We start from the raw sequence: 21,297 nt of genomic DNA on the forward strand, positions 1-21,297 counted from the left end.
TTGTATTCTTATGATGAATGCAAATGGGAAGGATAAGATTTTGTAGACACTTTGTGCCAGAGGCATATTGAGTTAAAATTGAGCTATGTTAATGGGTTCAGTTGAGGGAAACCAGTGCACTCACTGTCTCTTGCTAAAAGGAGCATCAGTTAGAAAATTTGTAAAAGGACATTATTCCAGCAGACTGTTTTAAAATATTGCATTTCCACAACTTGTTTATGTCATGCATATTCATGCACAGCATGATCATCAGCAGTCATGAAATATAAGCTGCATGACATGAAAGTGCTGTCAATAACAACATTACCAGGTTATTAAAATTTCACATGTAGTCATAAAGACAAAGGAAACAAACCTTGTCATATTTACTACAAACCACACAATATGCTCTTGTTCATGTAACTGTTACATGTGCATGACTGTGTAGGAAAATTTTAACTATCAGGCAGAGAATAAAAATACAATGCTCTTACTGTACTATTGACATGATTTCAGAGTATATCTCTGTCTTATACCATAAGTTGTGTGAGAGATGGATACAATCAAATACATTATAAACATGTTGTGCGTGTAGATCACAATTGGGGTGGTTGGGGGGGGGGGGGGGGGAATTTAAAATACTATGCAGTCATCCTATGTGGTGTCATAGTGTTTGGATACAAGACACAATCCAACATGAATAGGATTAGATTCAATGTTTCTAAAAATCTTCTGTTTTTCAGTTCTGTTTGATCATTAAGAATATTGTCAGGGCTTTTATGTAAATGACTCTACATCTTGATCTCTTCCAGTATATTCATTACTCTGCCCTTATTGATTTTGTGTGAATCATCAAGTGTGCTATCATTGTACTGTAAAGTGTGATTTTCAGCATGTAGGTGAGTGCTACAAGCAGATGCATTAGTCTCACTAGGCCTGGTGTGTTCCTTATATTGTATCTTAAAGTTCTGCCCTGTCTGTCCTACATAGAACTTTTTACAGCTACTACAGTTAAATTTGTATATCCCTGATTGTGCAAAGGGTGGGGAACTATTATGCTGAATATTTTTCGCCATATAATTATCAGTCCTAAAGCTTATCTGTATACCAAGTGAGAGTAATTCATCTGTTTTTAGTACACACACTGCGGGACATTAATAGCAGACTTCAGGTTTTACACACAGTAAGTAAGGGTGAGTAATGAATATACTGGAAGAGCTCCAAATATACAGTCATTTATGTAAACACCCTGACAATATTCTTAACAAGCAAATAGAACTAAAGAACTGAAGATTTTTATAAAACTTTGATTACATTCATTGAACCCAATCCTATTAGTGCTGGATTGTGTCTTGTATTCTTACACAGTGATGCTACATGCAGTTATGGCGTAGTATTTTAAATTGTGCAGACTGTGCCACACACCAACAACATATTTAGAGCTAATGTATATAACCTCTGTTACATATTTGTCTATTTTATGCTATTTTTTACATATCTCATAATCTCTGTTCCCTGTGAGCATTTTAAGTGTTAATAAGTTACCTTGTGTTTTCATCCAGTCCACTGTATTTCTCTTTATCTTTTCAGTTTTATACCAGTATCATTTTGATTACACTGCACAAAATAAAGTCTCATTTTTTGTTTGAATGTTTTTTCCAAATGGTTTGTATCTTGTATTATGTATAAGTTTGTGCTAGTGCAAGGAATATCTTTTAATTTTTTGACAGTTTTTCAAATAGCAGTTACATCATAGGAGATGATTTGTGTCATGCTATCAGCAATTTTGAATAATTACACACGCGAACCCATGTACACATACTGTATAGTACAAAGATGTGTATCATGTAGAGAATTGCATAAATTTTGACCTCTTAATGCTATTCTTGTTATCTTTGATCTGCTGTTACTGTGTTACCTCAATTATTTTCTGTGCAGGCATTGCTTATCTGTGAATCTTAATAAGTTTGTTTTGCTGGCACTTGGTTTCTGAAGTTTGTTCTCCATATTGTGATGTGCTGTAGTTGTGAATGCTGTTTTACAATAAAGATTTTAGTGTACCTTCCCCACAGTCTTCAATGTTGTATACGAAGTAGTTTGGACTGTTGACACAGTATTTATGTCGCTTACAAATATACCAAAAATATTTGGTATAAATATTTATGTTCTGTCAGTGAAATATGTCTTAACTTACCACGCCAGTGTTTATATGTGACATTGATTTTTGCATAGAAGTATCCATGTCTCTTATGTAACTTTTAGTATAAGACAGAGATGTACTCTTAAATCATATCAGTAGTGCAGTAAGATCTAGTATTTTTGTTTTCTGACTGACAGTTAAAATTTTCCCACACAGTCATGAACATGTGACAGTTACGTGAACAAGAGTATATAGTGTGATTTGTAGTGAATATGGCAAGGTATGTTTCCTTGGTGTTTTTGGCTAGATCCGACATTAAAAAAGTAATGTTATTGTTCTTGAAAGACTTTCATGTCATGCACTTTATACTTTATAAGAAGACCATTGACGAGCTTGCTGTGCATGGATATCCATGGCACGTGATTTTTAACAAACTGACAATGGCATGTTCACATTTGTTACTATGGGCATCTGCTATGTTTTTTTTAATGCTACATCTAATGTAGTTACATGACTGTCATGTTGTTGCTTTCTTCTTTTATCTAGGTATGTTGTTGTGATTTTTTAAATGCAGTTGAGAATGGACAGTGTCTCAAACTAGTAGTGGAAATAAAATATTTTAAAGCACAACCTGATTTAATAATGTCTGTATTTTGAATTCATTGGGTCTATGGGGGACACCTAGAAGTAAGTGATATGACAGTTATGTGGGTTTGCTTGCTGCAATAATCCCTCTATATCCAACAGTCTGTACGTGAATGCTTAAGCTGTAACACAAAACAATTTTCAAATGATTTTAGTTCAATACAACACAGAGGCATATAAGCAAAAGGGTTATGTGACATGGGGAAGATGCTCTGTTATCCTTTGCTGATTACTAAATGAAACTTTAGAACTAGTATATTTCCTTCTTATGCTGCACAAAACCTCCCCTGATAGCTGGCTCTGTTCATTCTGACTAGTCCAAAGAGAAAAGAGAGAGCTGATACTGGGGAATGTTATGTATATGTGATGTGGCTACCTTCTTGTGCAGCTATTTGTCTGTCGTCTGTACCATCTCGAAAGCCTGAGCTATGGGCAGTACTATCTCTACGGACAGAGCACTGTACTTCATCTAAGGAGAGATTAGTTAACTTAAATGCTTCAGGTTCAATTTTCCTATCATAGGTCTTAGTGTTAGACAATGTCATGGACAAGTGAATTACCATAAGGTGTTTGAACAATGGAAAATGCAGGATGGAATGTAACAACATTATGAAAAGGATAGTTGCTACTCATCATATAGTGGAGATGCTGAGTCGCAGGTAGACACAACAAAAAGACTGTCACACAATAAGCTTTCAGCCAGCAAGGCCTGTGTCAAAAATAGACAGCAGACACACACACAGACACACACACACACACACACACACACACACACACACACACACACACACACGTGAATGCAACTCACATACACATGATCACAGCCAGACTATGAACAACCGTGCATGATGGGAGGGGCAGCTAAGTGGGGGTAAGGAAAGGCAGGGCAGGGAGCGGGAGGGATAGCAGGGTAAGGGTAAGGGATGGTAAACACTTTTTTGCCACCAACCCTACCAGTTAGACTCAACCAAATGTCAATGTTGAACCCTGCCTGACTCAGTTCACTCCTCCATCCCTATGTGATCCACCCCCACCGCCCTTAAATCACCCCCTTTTAACTCTCCAGGATTTATTAACCTTGAACCCTGCCTCATCGTTGTGCCCCAAATCCCTCATCATGCAAACTAACCTTACATCTGCAGAACGAAATGCAGTCCACCACCTAAAAACTGATACTGGCCTTATAATCCTACCTGTTGACAAAGGCTCCACCACTGTTGTCTTGAGTTGCAATGATTACTTTCCAAAAGGTGTCTGCCAGCTGTCAGTTTCATCCACTTATAAACACTGCCACAGTGATCCTATTCCAGAAATCCAGCAGGATCCTTAGGCCCATCCCAGAACCTCTCCCTGCAGTCCATCTTTCTCCTCACCCCAACCACTCCCTGCACTCTTACCTTCTACATGCTTCCCAAGTCCCTGTTCTGCGTTCATAGGCAGCACACCGCACCTGGTACACACGGTGCTTGGGGACCACAGCACAGCTACGACACCTGAGGATGGGCATATAACAGTCTGAAATTCATTGTGTGAAAATAAAGTAATTTACAACTGAAGCGGTATTCTCAACCTCTGCTATAATGCTCAGTTGCGGATGTTCTGCCAGCAGGATTGTTTCTACACAATATCCTCGTCCATCCTTAAGCAATTCCTGCTCCCAACCCATTGCCTCATTGCTCATATCCCTGTAATAGACCTAGATGCAAGACCTGTCCCATATATCCTCCCACCACCATCTACTCCCATCTGTTTTGACTTCTCCCCTTTTCCACTCTCCCCTGTCCACCATTTAAGCTCCTGTTTACATCTAGCTTCCCTACCCTCTCTCCACCTCGTCTCTACATGCTCCTGCAGCAGCACTTAACCGTCTTGTAGTCTGGGTGTGGTCATTTGTGTGTGTGTGTGTGTGTGTGTGTGTGTGTGTGTGTGTGTGTGTCCTTTTCATAATATTGTTACATAAGGGGTTTGACACATTTTGCTTATGAATTTACATTCATGCTGAAGTTGCAAAGTTTGAAACCCACCAGTGATATGATTGCTCTTGTCCATTGCAAAGTTGTTGAAAAATTGGCTAGAACAGGATGATATGCATATGACTGTAGAAATTGTTGCTGAATGAATGATATATATCATCAGTCAACAAATCTGCTGTCCCAGTAAAAGAGCTAGTTTTTGCCTGAGGCAAGACATTTCAGAATTAGACCACAACAAGAAGAAATACTTTTGGAGTTGTAGATTTGATACTTAGGGTGTGAATGCTGTTGAAACAACTGCATGTGAGACCGAGTGTTCCTCCGGTTTATCGTAGAATGTAAACCCCTGGGGGCAAGAACTAAAAGATGAACTGATGGGGTTGGGAGTTGACATGGATTTCTGTTGCTGCAGATGATGCTGATACTCAGATTGCTGTTGATAATATTTGTAGAGTTGTTTAGCTGCTGTTCCTTGTGGTTTTCCTGCTGAACAGTTGTTGCTGTGGAAGCACAAGTTGCTGTTAATGATTTTGTTGGTACTGTTCTAAGATTTTTGCTGTGATGCATCCAGAGCCCACATTGAGTTCAAATTACTTCATCACCAGTTACCCATGGTGTTATTTATTTTGTAGTCACAATATATGAAACAACATATAATTTTATTGTTATTGTCATTAATATTATTTAGATTATGGTAAAACAACAGAGAAATGTGACACGGGTAAAATGGGAAAATAAGTCATAAAAATGCAGTACATTCATGCTGGCTTGATCCAAAATCAGTGTATAAGTGCAGTTCATAATACAGGTATTTTCTGTACTAGTAATAGCAGTTGAGAGAGGCTCATTGTAGACTAGTTGACATGGAATAAGAATCTGTGCTCCAAATTGCTGTGGTTTCTGGGGAGAGCATAGCAAACAAGTCAGTCACTAATGGAATGTAGAAGGTAAAAAAGGATCACCAACAAGCAGAATGTATCAAGAAGTGGAATGACAACTGGGATACATATTTCTAACTTGGTAGAGGAATATGAAAACAAAAAAAATTACCGGGTTAGCAAATTTTCTGCACAAGACTGGCAAAAATATAAAATTTAATTGCAGGTTACGAATTGAGAGATATGCTGTCATTTTATATATACTGCTTAATGCTTATGTTAATCACTCGGGCACATGTCATATTTTCGAAAAAATAAATTCTGAAATGATTTTACTAAGTTTTAGAACTTGTTGCTCTTCAGACTTCTATGAAGGAACTGAGAGGAAATTCACAAAGACAACATATACACACACTTACTCATCATACCCATGTATACTAGTATGCATCACCCCCCCTCCCCCCTTCCTTCCCCTAGTCACGAGATGATAAGGCCTAGAAGAGAAGAAAGATAGCTTAGAGGGGACAGAAAAGAACAGTGCGTTGAAGAATTAGGACAGAAGGAAACAGTCATAATGTATAATAGGATTTGTTTGAGGGCAGATACTCATCTCTGGAATTCATGGAGACTAATCTCAGTTGGGAGGAACCAAGTGCCCTGGGTGGTGTAGCAAGCACTCAGGTCCATTATGTCATGCTGTAGAGTGTGTTTGGCAACTGGCCACCGGGTATCACATTCATGTGCTCAACCAGTTCAGTGCATGTCATACCTATCTCAAACTCTGTGCAGTGGACACAGGTCAGTTTAAAACAATGTCAAAGGCAGAGCAGCTTGCAGAACCAAGTATTTTCAACAATTTCTTTATTATCCTGTAGGTACTGTAGTTTTAAGTAAGGAACAATAAAAATTGACTGTAGCTTTTTATTTGCTACAGATGATTCAGAAGGTCCATCAATGTTAAAACCATTATCAAGCTTTGATTTCTCATCTGATGAGAACTTTGGAAGTGCAGGAACAGAGTTGTTTGATGGAGATGCGTTTGTGCTGTTCTGGGATATTCGTACATCTAAATTACTTGGTGGTTACTGGGAGTCACATACAGATGATATAACTCAGGTAAAATGGACATTAATAATTGCATATGCTAGCAATAGTTTTAATCTGTTGCAGTTTTACTTTGTATCTTAAATGTTGAGCTGACTGAGATATGTACCTCTAAACTCTCAGTCTTCCTTTTGAAGTGACTTAGAAATGAAATTACACAATTAACTTATTAATGAAAGAATTTTTGCTTCACCATTGGTATCATTACTTTGTACTAAAATAACAGGAACTTCACAAAATTGGTTTTTGACATACAATATACATAGATCTGTGAAACAGATTCTAATTACATGCAGTTTCTGTTACACTTTCATTCATTTAATTGCTGAAGTAAATGAGGAGCAATAGTAAATAGAATGGGACCATAAGATTAAGGGGAGAGGCAAATGAGGGATATTTTTTTGGTCCACTTAATCAAAACACACACACATTAATCAGCAAAGGCAACAGGGACTTGACATTCGTCATTGCAACCCAAACAGTGTATTGAAATGAGGGAATATTTATGTTGCACAGCTCTTAATCGCCTTGTTTTTGCCCAGGGCTGTAGGAAAAGTGTAATCAGCTTGTATTTGTCTTGTTGGCATGTAGCATTTGTAACATATACCTAGTCCTTATGTCTTACTGTTGTAATGTTTGATAGCATTTAAGATTATGATAATAGAAAGTTCTTGGCAGAATAAAAATAATGGAAGCAGTAAATGTAACCTCTCACCTTATAGTTGAGACAACGAATCATCAATAGGCAGTTAAACAAGACAGAAAGAAGGACTCCATCTGAAAGCTAAGCAGTGTTTTCTGATTTGTTTATGTGCTTATTGACCATTCAACAATTTGGCTGTACAGAGCGTTGTTACTTTTACTCCTTCCATTATCTAGGATTCTTTTTGTCATTAATCCATTTTTTGCTCATGGTCAGCAAGTTGTGGCATATAAAACATATTTCCTTGTAGATGATGGCTGTATTTGTGGATTCTATACTATTCCTGACATGTAGAAACCAAGTAAAATGTTCTCAGGTTTCGAGCTGCATGAAGTGATTTATGTTCCATTAGCTTAAGACCAAGTGCTCACTGCCATTGTCAAGTGATTGACTGCTGGTATGCCCTTATATGCTGTAGCTGCCAGCTGTGACGCTACTGGTGCTCACAGCATTGCCATGTATACCACTCATTGACTCCACATTCTCTGCACCCGCTCCAACCTCACAATTGTTGGATCCCACATCACACAGAGCTGCAGACCATCATTTCCACTAAGGATATTATTGATGATTTGTATTTTGATGGCTTCTTAAATTACACAATCCCAGAGAGCATTTGTGTGAGTAGCAGCAGAGGTTTCATCAAATCTGATCTGGTGACCATTCTCCAGACCATGCTGAGCTAAAGTGGACTTTTTGGGATAGTAAAGATGACAAACTCTCTCATGCTGCTTCCTCCATTGTTCTACAGTGCACACTGATTATCCGGTGTCAAGAAACGGCAATGCATAGTCTTTTCTAACTTCTCTAGTAAATTAGATGTTACGTTAATGCTGTTGAGATGCTCCAAGAATGCGTCAAGTTTTTCACATTTGTGGGGTCAGATGATGATTGTGCGATCAATATATTGCAAGAAACAACTAGGCTTTAAGGGGCTGTGTCTAAGGCAATATACTGGAAATTCTCCATGAAGAGGTTTGCAACAACTGGACCTAACGAGCTTCCCATCACAATGTTGTCAGTCTGATCCTAAAATTAGGTGTTGTACAGAAAATAAGATGATTTCATCATGTGCCTAAATAGCTCAGCCTTGTCAGTTTTAAAAAGCTAGAACACAAGGTCCAAAGAGTCTTTTATCAGCACATTTGTAAACAGTGCTACTACATCAAAACTGACTATAATATCATCCTCACTGATAACACCCTCAACAGAGACAGTGGTCTGCACACAGCGCAGCATGGAAACCGGCCATCGCATGGTTGGAGTGGAGTTAACATATGCCCATATTTGATGATACGATGTGCACCAGTGACATCATAGCTAGCAGCTAGAGTAAGAGTATATAAGGATGTATCAGCAGTCCATCAACATTCATTCACTTGAGAATGACCAGGCAGAGATTGGCCAAAAGCTTGTGGCATTGTAACCACTAGAAGAGCCTAAAAAGCCAAGAACATTTAAAAAAACTTCCTGGCAGATCAAAATTGTGTGCCAGACTGAGACTCGAACTTGGGACCTTTGCCTTTAGCAGGCAAGTGCTCTACCGACTGAGCTATCCAAACACGACTCATGCCCTTTCCTCACAGCTTTACTTCCACCAGTACCTCATCTCCCACCTTACAAATGAGGAGACAAGGAAATCTCGGAAGTAAAGCTGTGAGGGCAGGGCGTGAGTCGTGCTTGGGTAGCTCAGTCGGTAGAGCAATTGCCCAAGAAATCCAAAGGTCCCCCCGAATTCTAGTCTCAGTCCAGCACACAGTTTTAATCTTCCAGCAAGTTTCATATCAGTGCACACTCCACTGCAGAATGAAAATTTCATCCTGGTTCCAAGAACATTTAGTCAGTGTTATCGCCATAAGACTCAGCATTCTTACAATATAGATTCTACTTTGGAAATTGTGACTGAGGTGATTGCTGTTGAGTGGCAATGAAAACTGTGTCTACCTCTGCACTCCATAAGACACCATATAGTGTTTACATAGAAATTTGCAAAATACTTTTCTGTTCATGTTCAGTTCAAGCAAATGTAAGTAGCTTTGGAGCTCAAATTTTTTGTAAACTTTTAGTCTTATTTTTTTGCTTTTCATCCAGATCATGTTATATTATATTATGTTGTATTGTAGAAAAAATGTCTTACAAGGAGTAATGCAAAATTATCTATTTGTATTAATACTATACCCCCATGAACCAAGAACCTTGCCAAAGTGGGGTGGTTTGCATGCCTCAACGATACAGATAGCTGTACCGTAGGTGCAGATACAATGGAGGAGAATCTGTGGAGAAGCAAGACTAAGAGGGGCAGCAACCTTTTCAATAATTGCAGGGCCAACAATGTGGATGATTGACTGATCTTACCTTGCAAAATTATGCAGCAAGGCTTTGCTGTGCTGATATCGCGAACATTTGTAAGGAGAAACTACAGCTATGATTTTTTTCTCCCAAGGGCAAGCAGCTCTACTGTGTCTTAATGTTAATAGTATTCTCGTGGGTAAGATACGGTGTAGGTAAAATAATCCTCCTTTCGAATCTCTGGACAGAGACTACTCAGGAGGATGTCATTACCAGGAAAGACCGACCTGGTATTCTATGGGAATGAGAGATCTTTTAATCGGGTTAGATATGTTAGAGAATTTAAGAAGAGAAATGAATAGATTGAAGTTAGATATAGTTGGAATTAGTGAACTTAGTGGCAGGAAGAACAGGACTTCTGGGCAGGTTGAGTACAGGATTCTCTATACAAAATCGTATAGCACACATGCAGGAGTAGGCCTAATAATGAGTACAAAAATAGGAATGTGGATAAGCTGCTATGAATAGCACACTGAACGCATTATTATAACGAACACCTACCATAGTAGTACAGTTTTATATGCCAACTAGCTTCACATATGATGAAGGCATTGAAGGAAATTATTAAGATATAAAGGAGATGAAAATTATTATAACGAACACCTACCATAGTAGTACAGTTTTATATGCCAACTAGCTTCACATATGATGAAGGCATTGAAGGAAATTATTAAGATATAAAGGAGATGAAAATTAAATTGCTGTGGCTGACTGAAATTCTGTAATGGGTGAAGAACGAGAATTAAAAATAGTAGGAGAACTTGGACTGGGGAAAAGGAATCAATGAGGAAGCCACGTAGTTGAATTTTGCACAGAGCATTATCACAAACACTTGGTTAAAAAAAATAAATGTTGTGGGAAAGATCTGGGGACATAAGAAGGTTTCGAATTTATTATGTGGTGGTAAGACAGAATTTGAAACCAGGTTTTAAACTGTAATACACTTTCAGGGGAAGAGGTGAACTGTGGCCATAATCTTTTGCCTGTGAATTGCAGATTAGATGGGACGTGTATAATTTGAAGGAACCAGATGTTGTTGAGAATTTCAGAGGGAGCACAAGGCAATGTTGGGCTGAAATCAGATAGGAATATAAGAGAAGATGAATGGAGAGCTCTGTAGGCAATGCAGAATGGGATCACATAAGTAAAAAGACAAAGCCTAGTGGAACTTTCTGGGTAACTCTGGATATGTTGGATTTAATTGATGAAAAAAAGAAAAAGATTGACAGGAAGTGCAAAATGACATAGTAGAAGAGCTAGACGAGAAGTGCAAGAATGTAGAAGCACGCCTAACTAGAGGAAATTAAGGAGACCATTGGAAGCAACTGTATGAATATCCAGAGCTCAGATACAAAACAATTACTAATCAGATAAAGCTGAAATGTCTGTATAAGAGGGGGGGGGGGGAGGGAAGTAAATTATTATATAAAGAGAAGCGGAAGTAGATGAATATGAGATGGGAGATATGATACTGTGAGAAGAATTTGACAGTGCAATGTAAGATCGAAGTGGAAACAAGACTTGTGGAAATTCCCTCAGAATTATTATTGAGATCCTTGGGAGAGCCAGTCATGTCAGAATTATTCCATATGGTGTGCAAGATGTATGGGACAGGCAAAATACCCTCAGACTTCAGGAAGAAAGTAATAATTACAATTCGTAAGAAGGCAGGTGCTGTGAATACTACTGAACCATCAGTCAAATAAGTCATTTTTGCAAAATACCGACATGAATTATTTACAGAAGAATGGAAATACTGGTAGAGGCCAGCCTTGGGGGAGATCACTTTGGGTTTCGGACAAATGTAGTAACACGAGGCAATATTGTTCAGACAAATTATCTTATAAGATAGATTAAAGAAAGGCAAACCTATGTTTATAGCATTTGCAGATTTAGACAAAGCTTTTGACCGTGTAAAGTGGACTACGCTCTTTGAAATATTGAAGGTATGAAGGAGCAAAAAGTTATTTACAATTTGTACAGAAACCAGACTGCAGTTGAGGAGAGAGTGAGACAGGGTTGTAGCCTACCACTCCCCCCCCCCCCCTCCCCCTCCAATGTTATTCACTCTGTATATTGATTAAGTTGTGAGGGAAACCATGGAGAAATTTGGAGTAGGGATTAAAGTTCAGGGAGAAGAAATAAAAACTTTGTGGTTTGCCAATAACATTGTGATTCTGTCAGAGATGGCTAAGGACTTGGAAGGGCAGTTGAACAGAATGGGCAGTGTGTAGAAAGAAAGATTAAAAGATGAACATCAATAAAAATAAGAAAGGTTAATGGGATTTAATTTGACTAAATTAAAACAGGCGAAGCTGAGGGAATTAGATGTGTATTGCTAAAAGTTGTGATGAGTTTTGCTGTGTGGGCAACAGAATAATTGATGATGGCTGAGGAAGGGAAGATATAAAATACAGACTGATGACAGCAAAAAAAACGTTTCTGGAAACAAGGCATTTGTGAACATTTAAGATACATTGAAATGTTAGATAGTCTTTGCTGAATGTGTTTCTGAATAAATATCACGAAGTATTTTCTGAAGGTATTTCTGAATACCTTCAGAAAAGAATTCCAAACATTTAAAATTACATTAGATGTACTCAAGTTTCTTGTTTTCAGAAATGCATGGATGTGTTATGGAATGTAGCCTTGTATGGAAGTGAAAAGCAGATGGTACGCAGTTCAGACAAGAAGAGAATAGAGCTTTTGAAATTTGGGGCTGTAAAAGAATGATTAGATAGGTAGATTGAAATATTGTTCAGACAAATTATCTTATAAGATAGATTAAAGAAAGGCAAACCTATGTTTATAGCATTTGCAGATTTAGACAAAGCTTTTGACCGTGTAAAGTGGACTACGCTCTTTGAAATATTGAATGCTGAATGTGTTTCTGAATAAATATCACGAAGTATTTTCTGAAGGTATTTCTGAATACCTTCAGAAAAGAATTCCAAACATTTAAATTTACATTAGATGTACTCAAGTTTCTTGTTTTCAGAACTGCATGGATGTGTTATGGAATGTAGCCTTGTATGGAAGTGAAAAGCAGATGGTACGCAGTTCAGACAAGAAGAGAATAGAGCTTTTGAAATTTGGGTCTGTAAAAGAATGATTAGATAGGTAGATTGAAAACAATTGAGGAGGTACTGTGCCTAATTGCGGAGAAAAGAAATTTATGGCTAAATTTGACTAAAAGAAGGGATTGGTTGATAAGACACTGTCCAAGACATCAAGGAATTGTCAATTTGTTCATGAAAGGAAGTGTGGGAGCAAATGTTGTGGAGAGAGTCCAAAGCTTGAATACAATAAGTAAGTTCATATGGTTGAATGTTGCAATAATTATATTGCACAGGATAGACTAGCAAGGAGAGCTATATCAAACCAGTTTTCAGACTGAGGATCACAACAACAAAATAACACTGTACAGGTCACTCTATATTATCAATTAAAGGAACATTAATAATATAACATTTGGAATATATACTCAGATATTAATAAATTAAATATAAAATTTGGAATGTGTACTCAGACGTGAAGAAGTGAATTAGGTATGCCTTCTAAAATTGTATGACCTCAAAGGAATAAAAGCATAAAGATGATTGAACTTTAAACTTTTGTTGTAGAATCCTGCTCTTAAAGGAAAGAGTGAAATAAAAAGGAAGTTTTCAAAGATAGTGAAAAGTAAATTATGTGTTGGAGAGAAGACATTCCCATTTGCTAGTTGGTAGAACACACACACACACACACACACACACACACACACACACACATGCGTGCGAAAATGTTGTAAGTCCATAGAAACTTGTACTGAAAAGAGTATTTCAGAATGTTTGTTCTGCAAACATGTACCATCAGTTGCTTGTGTCTAAGCATTGTGTGGGAGACAGTAATTATATATTCCTAAAAAATTAGTGAGGGGGGAAGTGGGAGGGCAATGTACACTGTGTGTGAAGTATTTCTTAAGCATCAAGTGTATGTTCGGGTGGTGCCAAACATTGAATACGTAACAAAGCTCAAATAGTATTGACAGAAGATAGCTTCTGTGTACATACTTTGGTGTTAGAGTTTATTCATTAGACAAAAATCAGTCAAAAGACTCCATAATCAAACCTCACAATAAAAGGGAGTTCAAGTTGAATGTTTCTTGCCACATATTGTAACAGACTGAGTTAAGGTCAAAAGAAAAAGAGTTTATTGAATATGTTCTTATATTGGAGAGACACAGTACTCAAACTGTAATAAAACTGTTGGTTCCAGGGGCTAATTAAGCTGTTGATGCAGTGGAATTACAAAAGGAATACTCCACAAGCGAAGCTATGTTGCATATGTATTTTTTTATGGCATAACCAAACAAAATTGCAACACATAGATACACAACTAAGAAAAAAGTATAAATATCACAAATATAAGAGAACAACAGACTCAACTTTGGCAACTTCAAGTGTCATGATCATAGCTCTTTCAAAGTCCTCTGTAGTAAACAAGCCTGGAAATAAATAACACTGCAAGAAATTGGCTGAGCTCAACTTTGCCCCACATTTGCAGAACATTGATTCTGCAATGACACCCCATCTTGGGAAACTAATTGTGCTCCTTGTGACATGGCAGTGGAGTTGGCTGAGTGACTTCCAAGGTGTTCATTCTTGTTGTTGTTGTAGTCTTCAGTCCTGAGACTAGTTTGATGCAGCTCTCCATGCTACTCTATCCTGTGCCAGCTTCTTCATCTCCCAGTACCTACTGCAACCTACATCCTTCTGAATCTGCTTGGTGTATTCATCTCTTGGTCTCCCTCTCCGATTTTTACCCTCCACGCTGCCCTTCAATGCTAAATTGGTGATCCCTTGATACCTCAGAACATGTCCTACCAATCGACCCCTTCTTCTAGTCAAGTTGTGCCACAAACTTCTCTTGTCCCCAATCCTATTCAATACCTCCTCATTAGTTACGTGATCTACCCACCTTATCTTCAGCATTCTTCTGTAGCACCACATTTCGAAAGCTTCTATTCTCTTCTTGTCCAAACTGGTTATCGTCCATGTTTCACTTCCATACATGGCTACACTCGATACAAATACTTTCAGAAACGACTTCCTGACACTTAAATCTATACTCGATGTTAACAAATTTCTCTTCTTCAGAAACGATTTCCTTGCCATTGCCAGTCTACATTTTATATCCTCTCTACTTCGACCATCATCAGTTATTTTACTCCCTAAATAGCAAAACTCCTTTACTACTTTAAGTGTCTCATTTCCTAATCTAATCCCCTCAGCATCACCCGATTTAATTTGACTACATTCCATTATCCTCGTTTTGCTATTGTTGATGTTCATCTTATATCCTCCTTTCAAGACACTGTCCATTCCGTTCAACTGCTCTTCCAAGTCCTTTGCTGTTTCTGACAGAATTACAATGTCATCGGCGAACCTCAAAGTTTTTACTTCTTCTCCATGAATTTTAATACCTACTCTGAATTTTTCTTTTGTTTCCTTTACTGCTTGCTCAATATACAGATTGAATAACATCGGGGAGAGGCTACAACCCTGTCTCACTCCTTTCCCAACCACTGCTTCCCTTTCATGCCCCTCGACTCTTATAACTGCCATCTGGTTTCTGTACAAAGTGTAAATAGCCTTTCGCTCCCTGTATTTTACCCCTGCCACCTTCAGAATTTGAAAGAGAGTATTCCAGTTAACATTGTCAAAAGCTTTCTCTAAGTCTACAAATGCTAGAAACGTCGGTTTGCCTTTTCTTAATCTTTCTTCTAAGATAAGTCGTAAGGTTAGTATTGCCTCACGTGTTCCAACATTTTTACGGAATCCAAACTGATCTTCCCCGAGGTCCGCTTCTACCAGTTTTTCCATTCGTCTGTAAAGAATTCGCGTTAGTATTTTGCAGCTGTGACTTATTAAACTGATAGTTCGGTAATTTTCACATCTGTCAACACCTGCTTTATTTGGTATTGGAATTATTATATTCTTCTTGAAGTCTGTGGGTATTTCGCCTGTCTCATACATCTTGTTCACCAGATGATAGAGTTTTGTCATGACTGGCTCTCCCAAGGCCATCAGTAGTTCTAATGGAATGTTGTCTACTCCCGGGGCCTTGTTTCGACTCAGGTCTTTCAGTGCTCTGTCAAACTCTTCACGCAGTATCTTATCTCCCATTTCATCTTCATCTACATCCTCTTCCATTTCCATAATACTGTCCTCAAGTACATTGCCCTTGTATAAACCCTCTATATACTCCTTCCACCTTTCTGCCTTCCCTTCTTTGCTTAGAACTGGGTTTCCATCTGAGCTCTTGATATTCATACAAGTGGTTCTCTTTTCTCCAAAGGTCTGTTTAATTTTCCTGTAGGCAGTATCTATCTTACCCCTAGTGAGATAAGCCTCTACATCCTTACATTTGTCCTCTAGCCATCCCTGCTTAGCCATTTTGCACTTCCTGTCGATCTCATTTTTGAGACGTTTGTATTCCTTTTTTCCTGCTTCATTTACTGAATTTTTATATTTTCTCCTTTCATCAATTAAATTCAATATTTCTTCTGTTACCCAAGGATTTCTACTAGCCATTGTCTTTTTACCTACTTGATCCTCTGCTGCCTTCACTACCTCGTCCCTCAGAGCTATTCATTCTTCTTCTACTGTATTTCTTTCCCCCATTCCTGTCAATTGTTCCATTATGCTCTCCCTGAAACTCTGTACAACCTCTGGTTTAGTCAGTTTATCCAGGTCCCATCTCCTTAAATTCCCACCTTTTTGCAGTTTCTTCAGTTTTAATCTACAGTTCATAACCAATAGATTGTGGTCAGAGTCCACATCTTCCCCTGGAAATGTCTTACAATTTAAAACCTGGTTCCTAAATCTCTGTCTTACCACTATATAATCTATCTGAAACCTGTCAGTATCTCCCGACTTCTTCCATGTATACAACCTTCTTTTATGATTCTTGAACCAAGTGTTAGCTATGATTAAGTTGTGTTCCGTGCAAAATTCTACCAGGCGGCTTCCTCTTTCATTTCTTACCCCCAATCCATATTCACCTACTACGTTTCCTTCTCTCCCTTTTCCTACTAATGAATTCCAGTCACCCATCACTATTAAATTTTCGTCTCCCTTCACTATCTGAATAATTTCTTTTATTTCATCATACATTTCTTCCATTTTTTCGTCATCTGCAGAGCTAGTTGGCATATAAACTTGTACTACTGTAGTAGGCGTGGGCTTCGTGTCTATCTTGGCCACAATAATCCGTTCACTATGCTGTTTGTAGTAGCTTACTCGCACCCCTATTTTTTTTTATTCATTATTAAACCTACTCCTGCATTACCCCTGTTTGACTTTGTATTTATAACCCTGTATTCGCCTGACCAAAAGTCTTGTTCCTCCTGCCACCGAACTTCACTAATTCCCACTATATCTAACTTTAACCTATCCATTTCCCTTTTTAAATTTTCTAACCTACCTGCCTGATTAAGGGATCTGACATTCCACGCTCCGATCCGTAGAACGCCAGTTTTCTTTCTCATGATAACGACGTCCTCTTGAGTAGTCCCCGCCCGGAGATCCGAATGGGGGACTATTTTACCTCCGGAATATTTTACCCAAGAGGACGCCATCATCATTAACCATACAGTAGAGCTGTATGCCCTGAGGAAAAATAACGGCTGTAGTTTCCCCTTGCTTTCAACCGTTCGCAGTACCAGCACAGCAAGGCCGTTTTGGTTAGTGTTACAAGGCCAGATCAGTCAATCATCCAGACTGTTGTCCCTGCAACTACTGAAAAGGCTGCTGCCCCTCTTCAGGAACCACAAGTTTGTCTGGCCTCTCAACAGATACCCCTCCATTGTGGTTGCACCTACGGTACGGCTGTCTGTATCGCTGAGGCACGCAAGCCTCCCCACCAACGGCAAGGTCCATGGTTCATGGGGGGTGTTCATTCTTATGCATGGCCAAAAGAGTGACCTCTTTCAGGTATCATATGTACAGGTGCTGGCTTCTAGTGTTCCACGTTTGTGTTTTTGTATGGTGTGGGTGTGCTAAGAGTTTGTAAGTTGTCTTGAGGAAACTGTTTTTGGACTTCAGTTGTGGATGTGCTTATTAGCAGTTAAATAGAAGATGAGCTTCTGATGTTGTTGCTTAAATCTTATCTTTTGTGGCTGCATATCATTCAGTGTCACGAAGTGCGATACCAGCAAGAAATTATATCTTTTCCAGAGTAGTAATTTGTAGACAGCCTGTAAGGATGCAACACATCTTGTTAACAGCCACATCCTCAGCTTTGCTATGGTGGGATCTGTAGCATATAGGGTATGCATTTTAATGTGTAGAGTAGTACATTGATAGTGCAGAAGTCCTCACAGGCTGTGCCTGTCAAATTACACATCATCATTTATGACAGCCAGTTTCAGTTTGATGTTCTGTCAAGGTGCAGCCTGGTGTAAGCCCTAGGTATTGTGGAGTTGAACTGTTTTGTGTTCAGTTTGAGTTGGTTATTTTCATAGTGTGTAGAAACAGTGCCTAGGACTGTTCACAGTTTCTCCTCTACTGTCCCAATTTGCTTGCCTCATTCAGAAATTAGATGGTTGTCAGCATAAATGAAACTTCAATCCTTTCAAGAATAGGCTGATAATCTTTATAGACATTAAACACACTTCTTTAAGGCAATCCATTTTCTTGTTTCCTACAAAACCTTTCACCTGACTCCATCAACCTCCTGACCCCACCGACACCCCGCACCCCTACCTTCTTCCTAAAATTCACAAACCCAATCATCCCGGCCGCCCCATTGTAGCTGGTTATCAAGCCCCCACAGAATGTATCTCTGCCTACGTAGATCAACAACTTCAACCCATTACATGCAGTCTCCCATCCTTCATCAAAGACACCAACCACTTTCTCGAACGCCTGGAATCCTTACCCAATCTGTTACCCCCGGAAACCATCCTTGTAACCATTGATGCCGCTTCCTTATACACAAATATTCCGCACGTCCAGGGCCTCGCTGCGATGGAGCACTTCCTTTCACGCCGATCACATGCCACCCTACCTAAAACCTCTTTCCTCATTACCTTAGCCAGCTTCATCCTGACCCACAACTTCTTCACTTTTGAAGGCCAGACATACCAACAATTAAAGGGAACAGCCATGGGTGCCAGGATGGCCCCCTCATACGCCAACCTATTCATGGGTCGCTTAGAGGAAGCCTTCTTGGTTACCCAGGCCTGCCAACCCAAAGTTTGGTATAGATTTATTGATGACATCTTCATGATCTGGACTCACAGTGAAGAAGAACTCCAGAATTTCCTCTCCAACCTCAACTCCTTTGGTTCCATCAGATTCACCTGGTCCTACTCCAAATCCCATGCCACTTTCCTTGACGTTGACCTCCATCTGTCCAATGGCCAGTTTCACACGTACGTCCACATCAAACCCACCAACAAGCAACAGTACCTCCATTATGACAGCTGCCACCCATTCCACATCAAACGGTCCCTTCCCTAAGCCTAGGTCTTCGTGGCAAACGAATCTGCTCCAGTCCGGAATCCCTGAACCATTACACCAACAACCTGAAAACAGCTTTCGTATCCCGCAACTACCCTCCCGACCTGGTACAGAAGCAAATAACCAGAGCCACTTCCTCATCCCCTCAAACCCAGAACCTCCCACAGAAGAACCACAAAAGTGCCCCACTTGTGACAGGATACTTTGCAGGACTGGATCAGACTCTGAATGTGGCTCTCCAGCAGGGATACGACTTCCTCACATCCTGCCCTGAAATGAGATCCATCCTTCATGAAATCCTCCCCACTCCACCAACAGTGTCTTTCCGCCGTCCCACCTAACCTTCGTAACCTCTTAGTTCATCCCTATGAAATCCCCAAACCACCTTCCCTACCCTCTGGCTCCTACCCTTGTAACTGCCCCCGGTGTAAAACCTGTCCCATGCACCCTCCCACCACCACCTACTCCAGTCCTGTAACCCGGAAGGTGTACACGATCAAAGGCAGAGCCACGTGTGAAAGCACCCACGTGATTTACCAACTGACCTACCTACACTGTGAAGCTTTCTATGTGGGAATGACCAGCAACAAACTGTCCATTCGCATGAATGGACACAGGCAGACAGTGTTTGTTGGTAATGAGGATCACCCTGGGGCTAAACATGCCTTGGTGCACGGCCAGCACATCTTGGCACAGTGTTACACCGTCCGGGTTATGTGGATACTTCCCACTAACACCAACCTGTCAGAACTCCGGAGATGGGAACTTGCCTTTCAGTATATCCTCTCTTCTCATTATCCGCCAGGGCTCAACCTCCGCTGATTTCAAGTTGCTGCCGCTCATACCTCACCTGTCTTTCAACAACATCTTTGCCTCTGTACTTCTGCCTCGACTGACATCTGTGCCGAATATCTTTGCCTTTACAAATGTCTGCTTGTGTCTGTGTATGTGTGGTTGGATATGGGTGTGTGTGCGAGTGTAAACCTGTCCTTTTTTCCCCCTAAGGTAAGTCTTTCCGCGCCCGGGATTGGAATGACTCCTTACCCTCTCCCTTAAAACCCACATCCTTTCGTCTTTCCCTCTCCTTCCCTCTTTCCTGATGAAGCAACCGTTGGTTGCGAAAGCTTGAATTGTGTGTGTGTGTTTGTGTTTTGTTTGTGTGTCTATCGACCTGCCAGCGCTTTCGTATGGCAAGTCACATCATCTTTGTTTTTAGATATGTAATCCTTATATATAGATATATGAAAGTCCTAACTTCAATATTGAGTGTAATGCTCAGATAGTTATTATCGAAATGAACCAAAAAAGAAAAGGAAATCTAGATATTAAGTACACAAGGACTAAAAGAGATGTATTGTATACTGATTGAAATATAAATTAGTGTTGTGATAGATATTAATGTACAGGATGAATATGTGTAAAATATTGAGTGTTCCAGCTAAGGGCAGGGACATGTAGTGCTTCGACAATTTCGGGGTAAATTCTAGGAACACTTGGCTCTCCACCATCTTGAACACCCGATATTTTAATGGCAAGGGTGAGAGAGCCTTTTCACTGCGCCACACATGTCTGTGTGTGCAGGAAGGACAGCTGCCACGAGGAGCCAGGAGCTGTGTCGTCAGATGAGTGACCCCTACAAGTGGTTACAAGCAGCGCCCTAGAAGTTATAACAAAAAGTCAAAGAGTATTTGGATAATGTTCCATGGTGTGTGGTGTCATGAGGATTATCACAGAGATAGATGAAGCGTATGTTACGTAGAGAATTTTACTTTATGCCTTGGCTCTGCATGAGGCAGAACATATGTAACTGTATGAATGTTTAGTAGATTCTGGCATTTATCTTGGAACCAGTTGGCTTGCTGGAGCTTGTACAGAAAAATTGTTACTTTGGGACGAGAGTCGAAAATATATTGTTGTTGAACTGACAAGAGCCTATGAGTGCAAAATTTACTTCAGGAATAAAGAACTGGTTAATAATATTCCTCTTACCCTGATACAGTCTTCCGAGATGAATTAAACG

General features: G+C 39.5%; 1 protein-coding gene across 2 annotated transcripts in view; it reads left to right on the forward strand.

Moving 5' to 3' along the window:
* The window catches only part of LOC126262826 (WD repeat-containing protein 89), a 265,014-nt gene that overhangs the window by 53,131 nt on the left and 190,586 nt on the right, over nucleotides 1-21,297 (forward strand). For both annotated transcript variants that reach the window (XM_049959675.1, XM_049959676.1), the window contains exon 5: nucleotides 6,550-6,731. In XM_049959675.1, the coding sequence (XP_049815632.1) occupies nucleotides 6,550-6,731 (182 nt within the window). The remainder of the gene's footprint in view (nucleotides 1-6,549; nucleotides 6,732-21,297) is intronic.

The sequence above is a fragment of the Schistocerca nitens genome, chromosome 6 (assembly GCF_023898315.1).
Source record: "Schistocerca nitens isolate TAMUIC-IGC-003100 chromosome 6, iqSchNite1.1, whole genome shotgun sequence".
NCBI lineage: Eukaryota > Metazoa > Arthropoda > Insecta > Orthoptera > Acrididae > Schistocerca > Schistocerca nitens.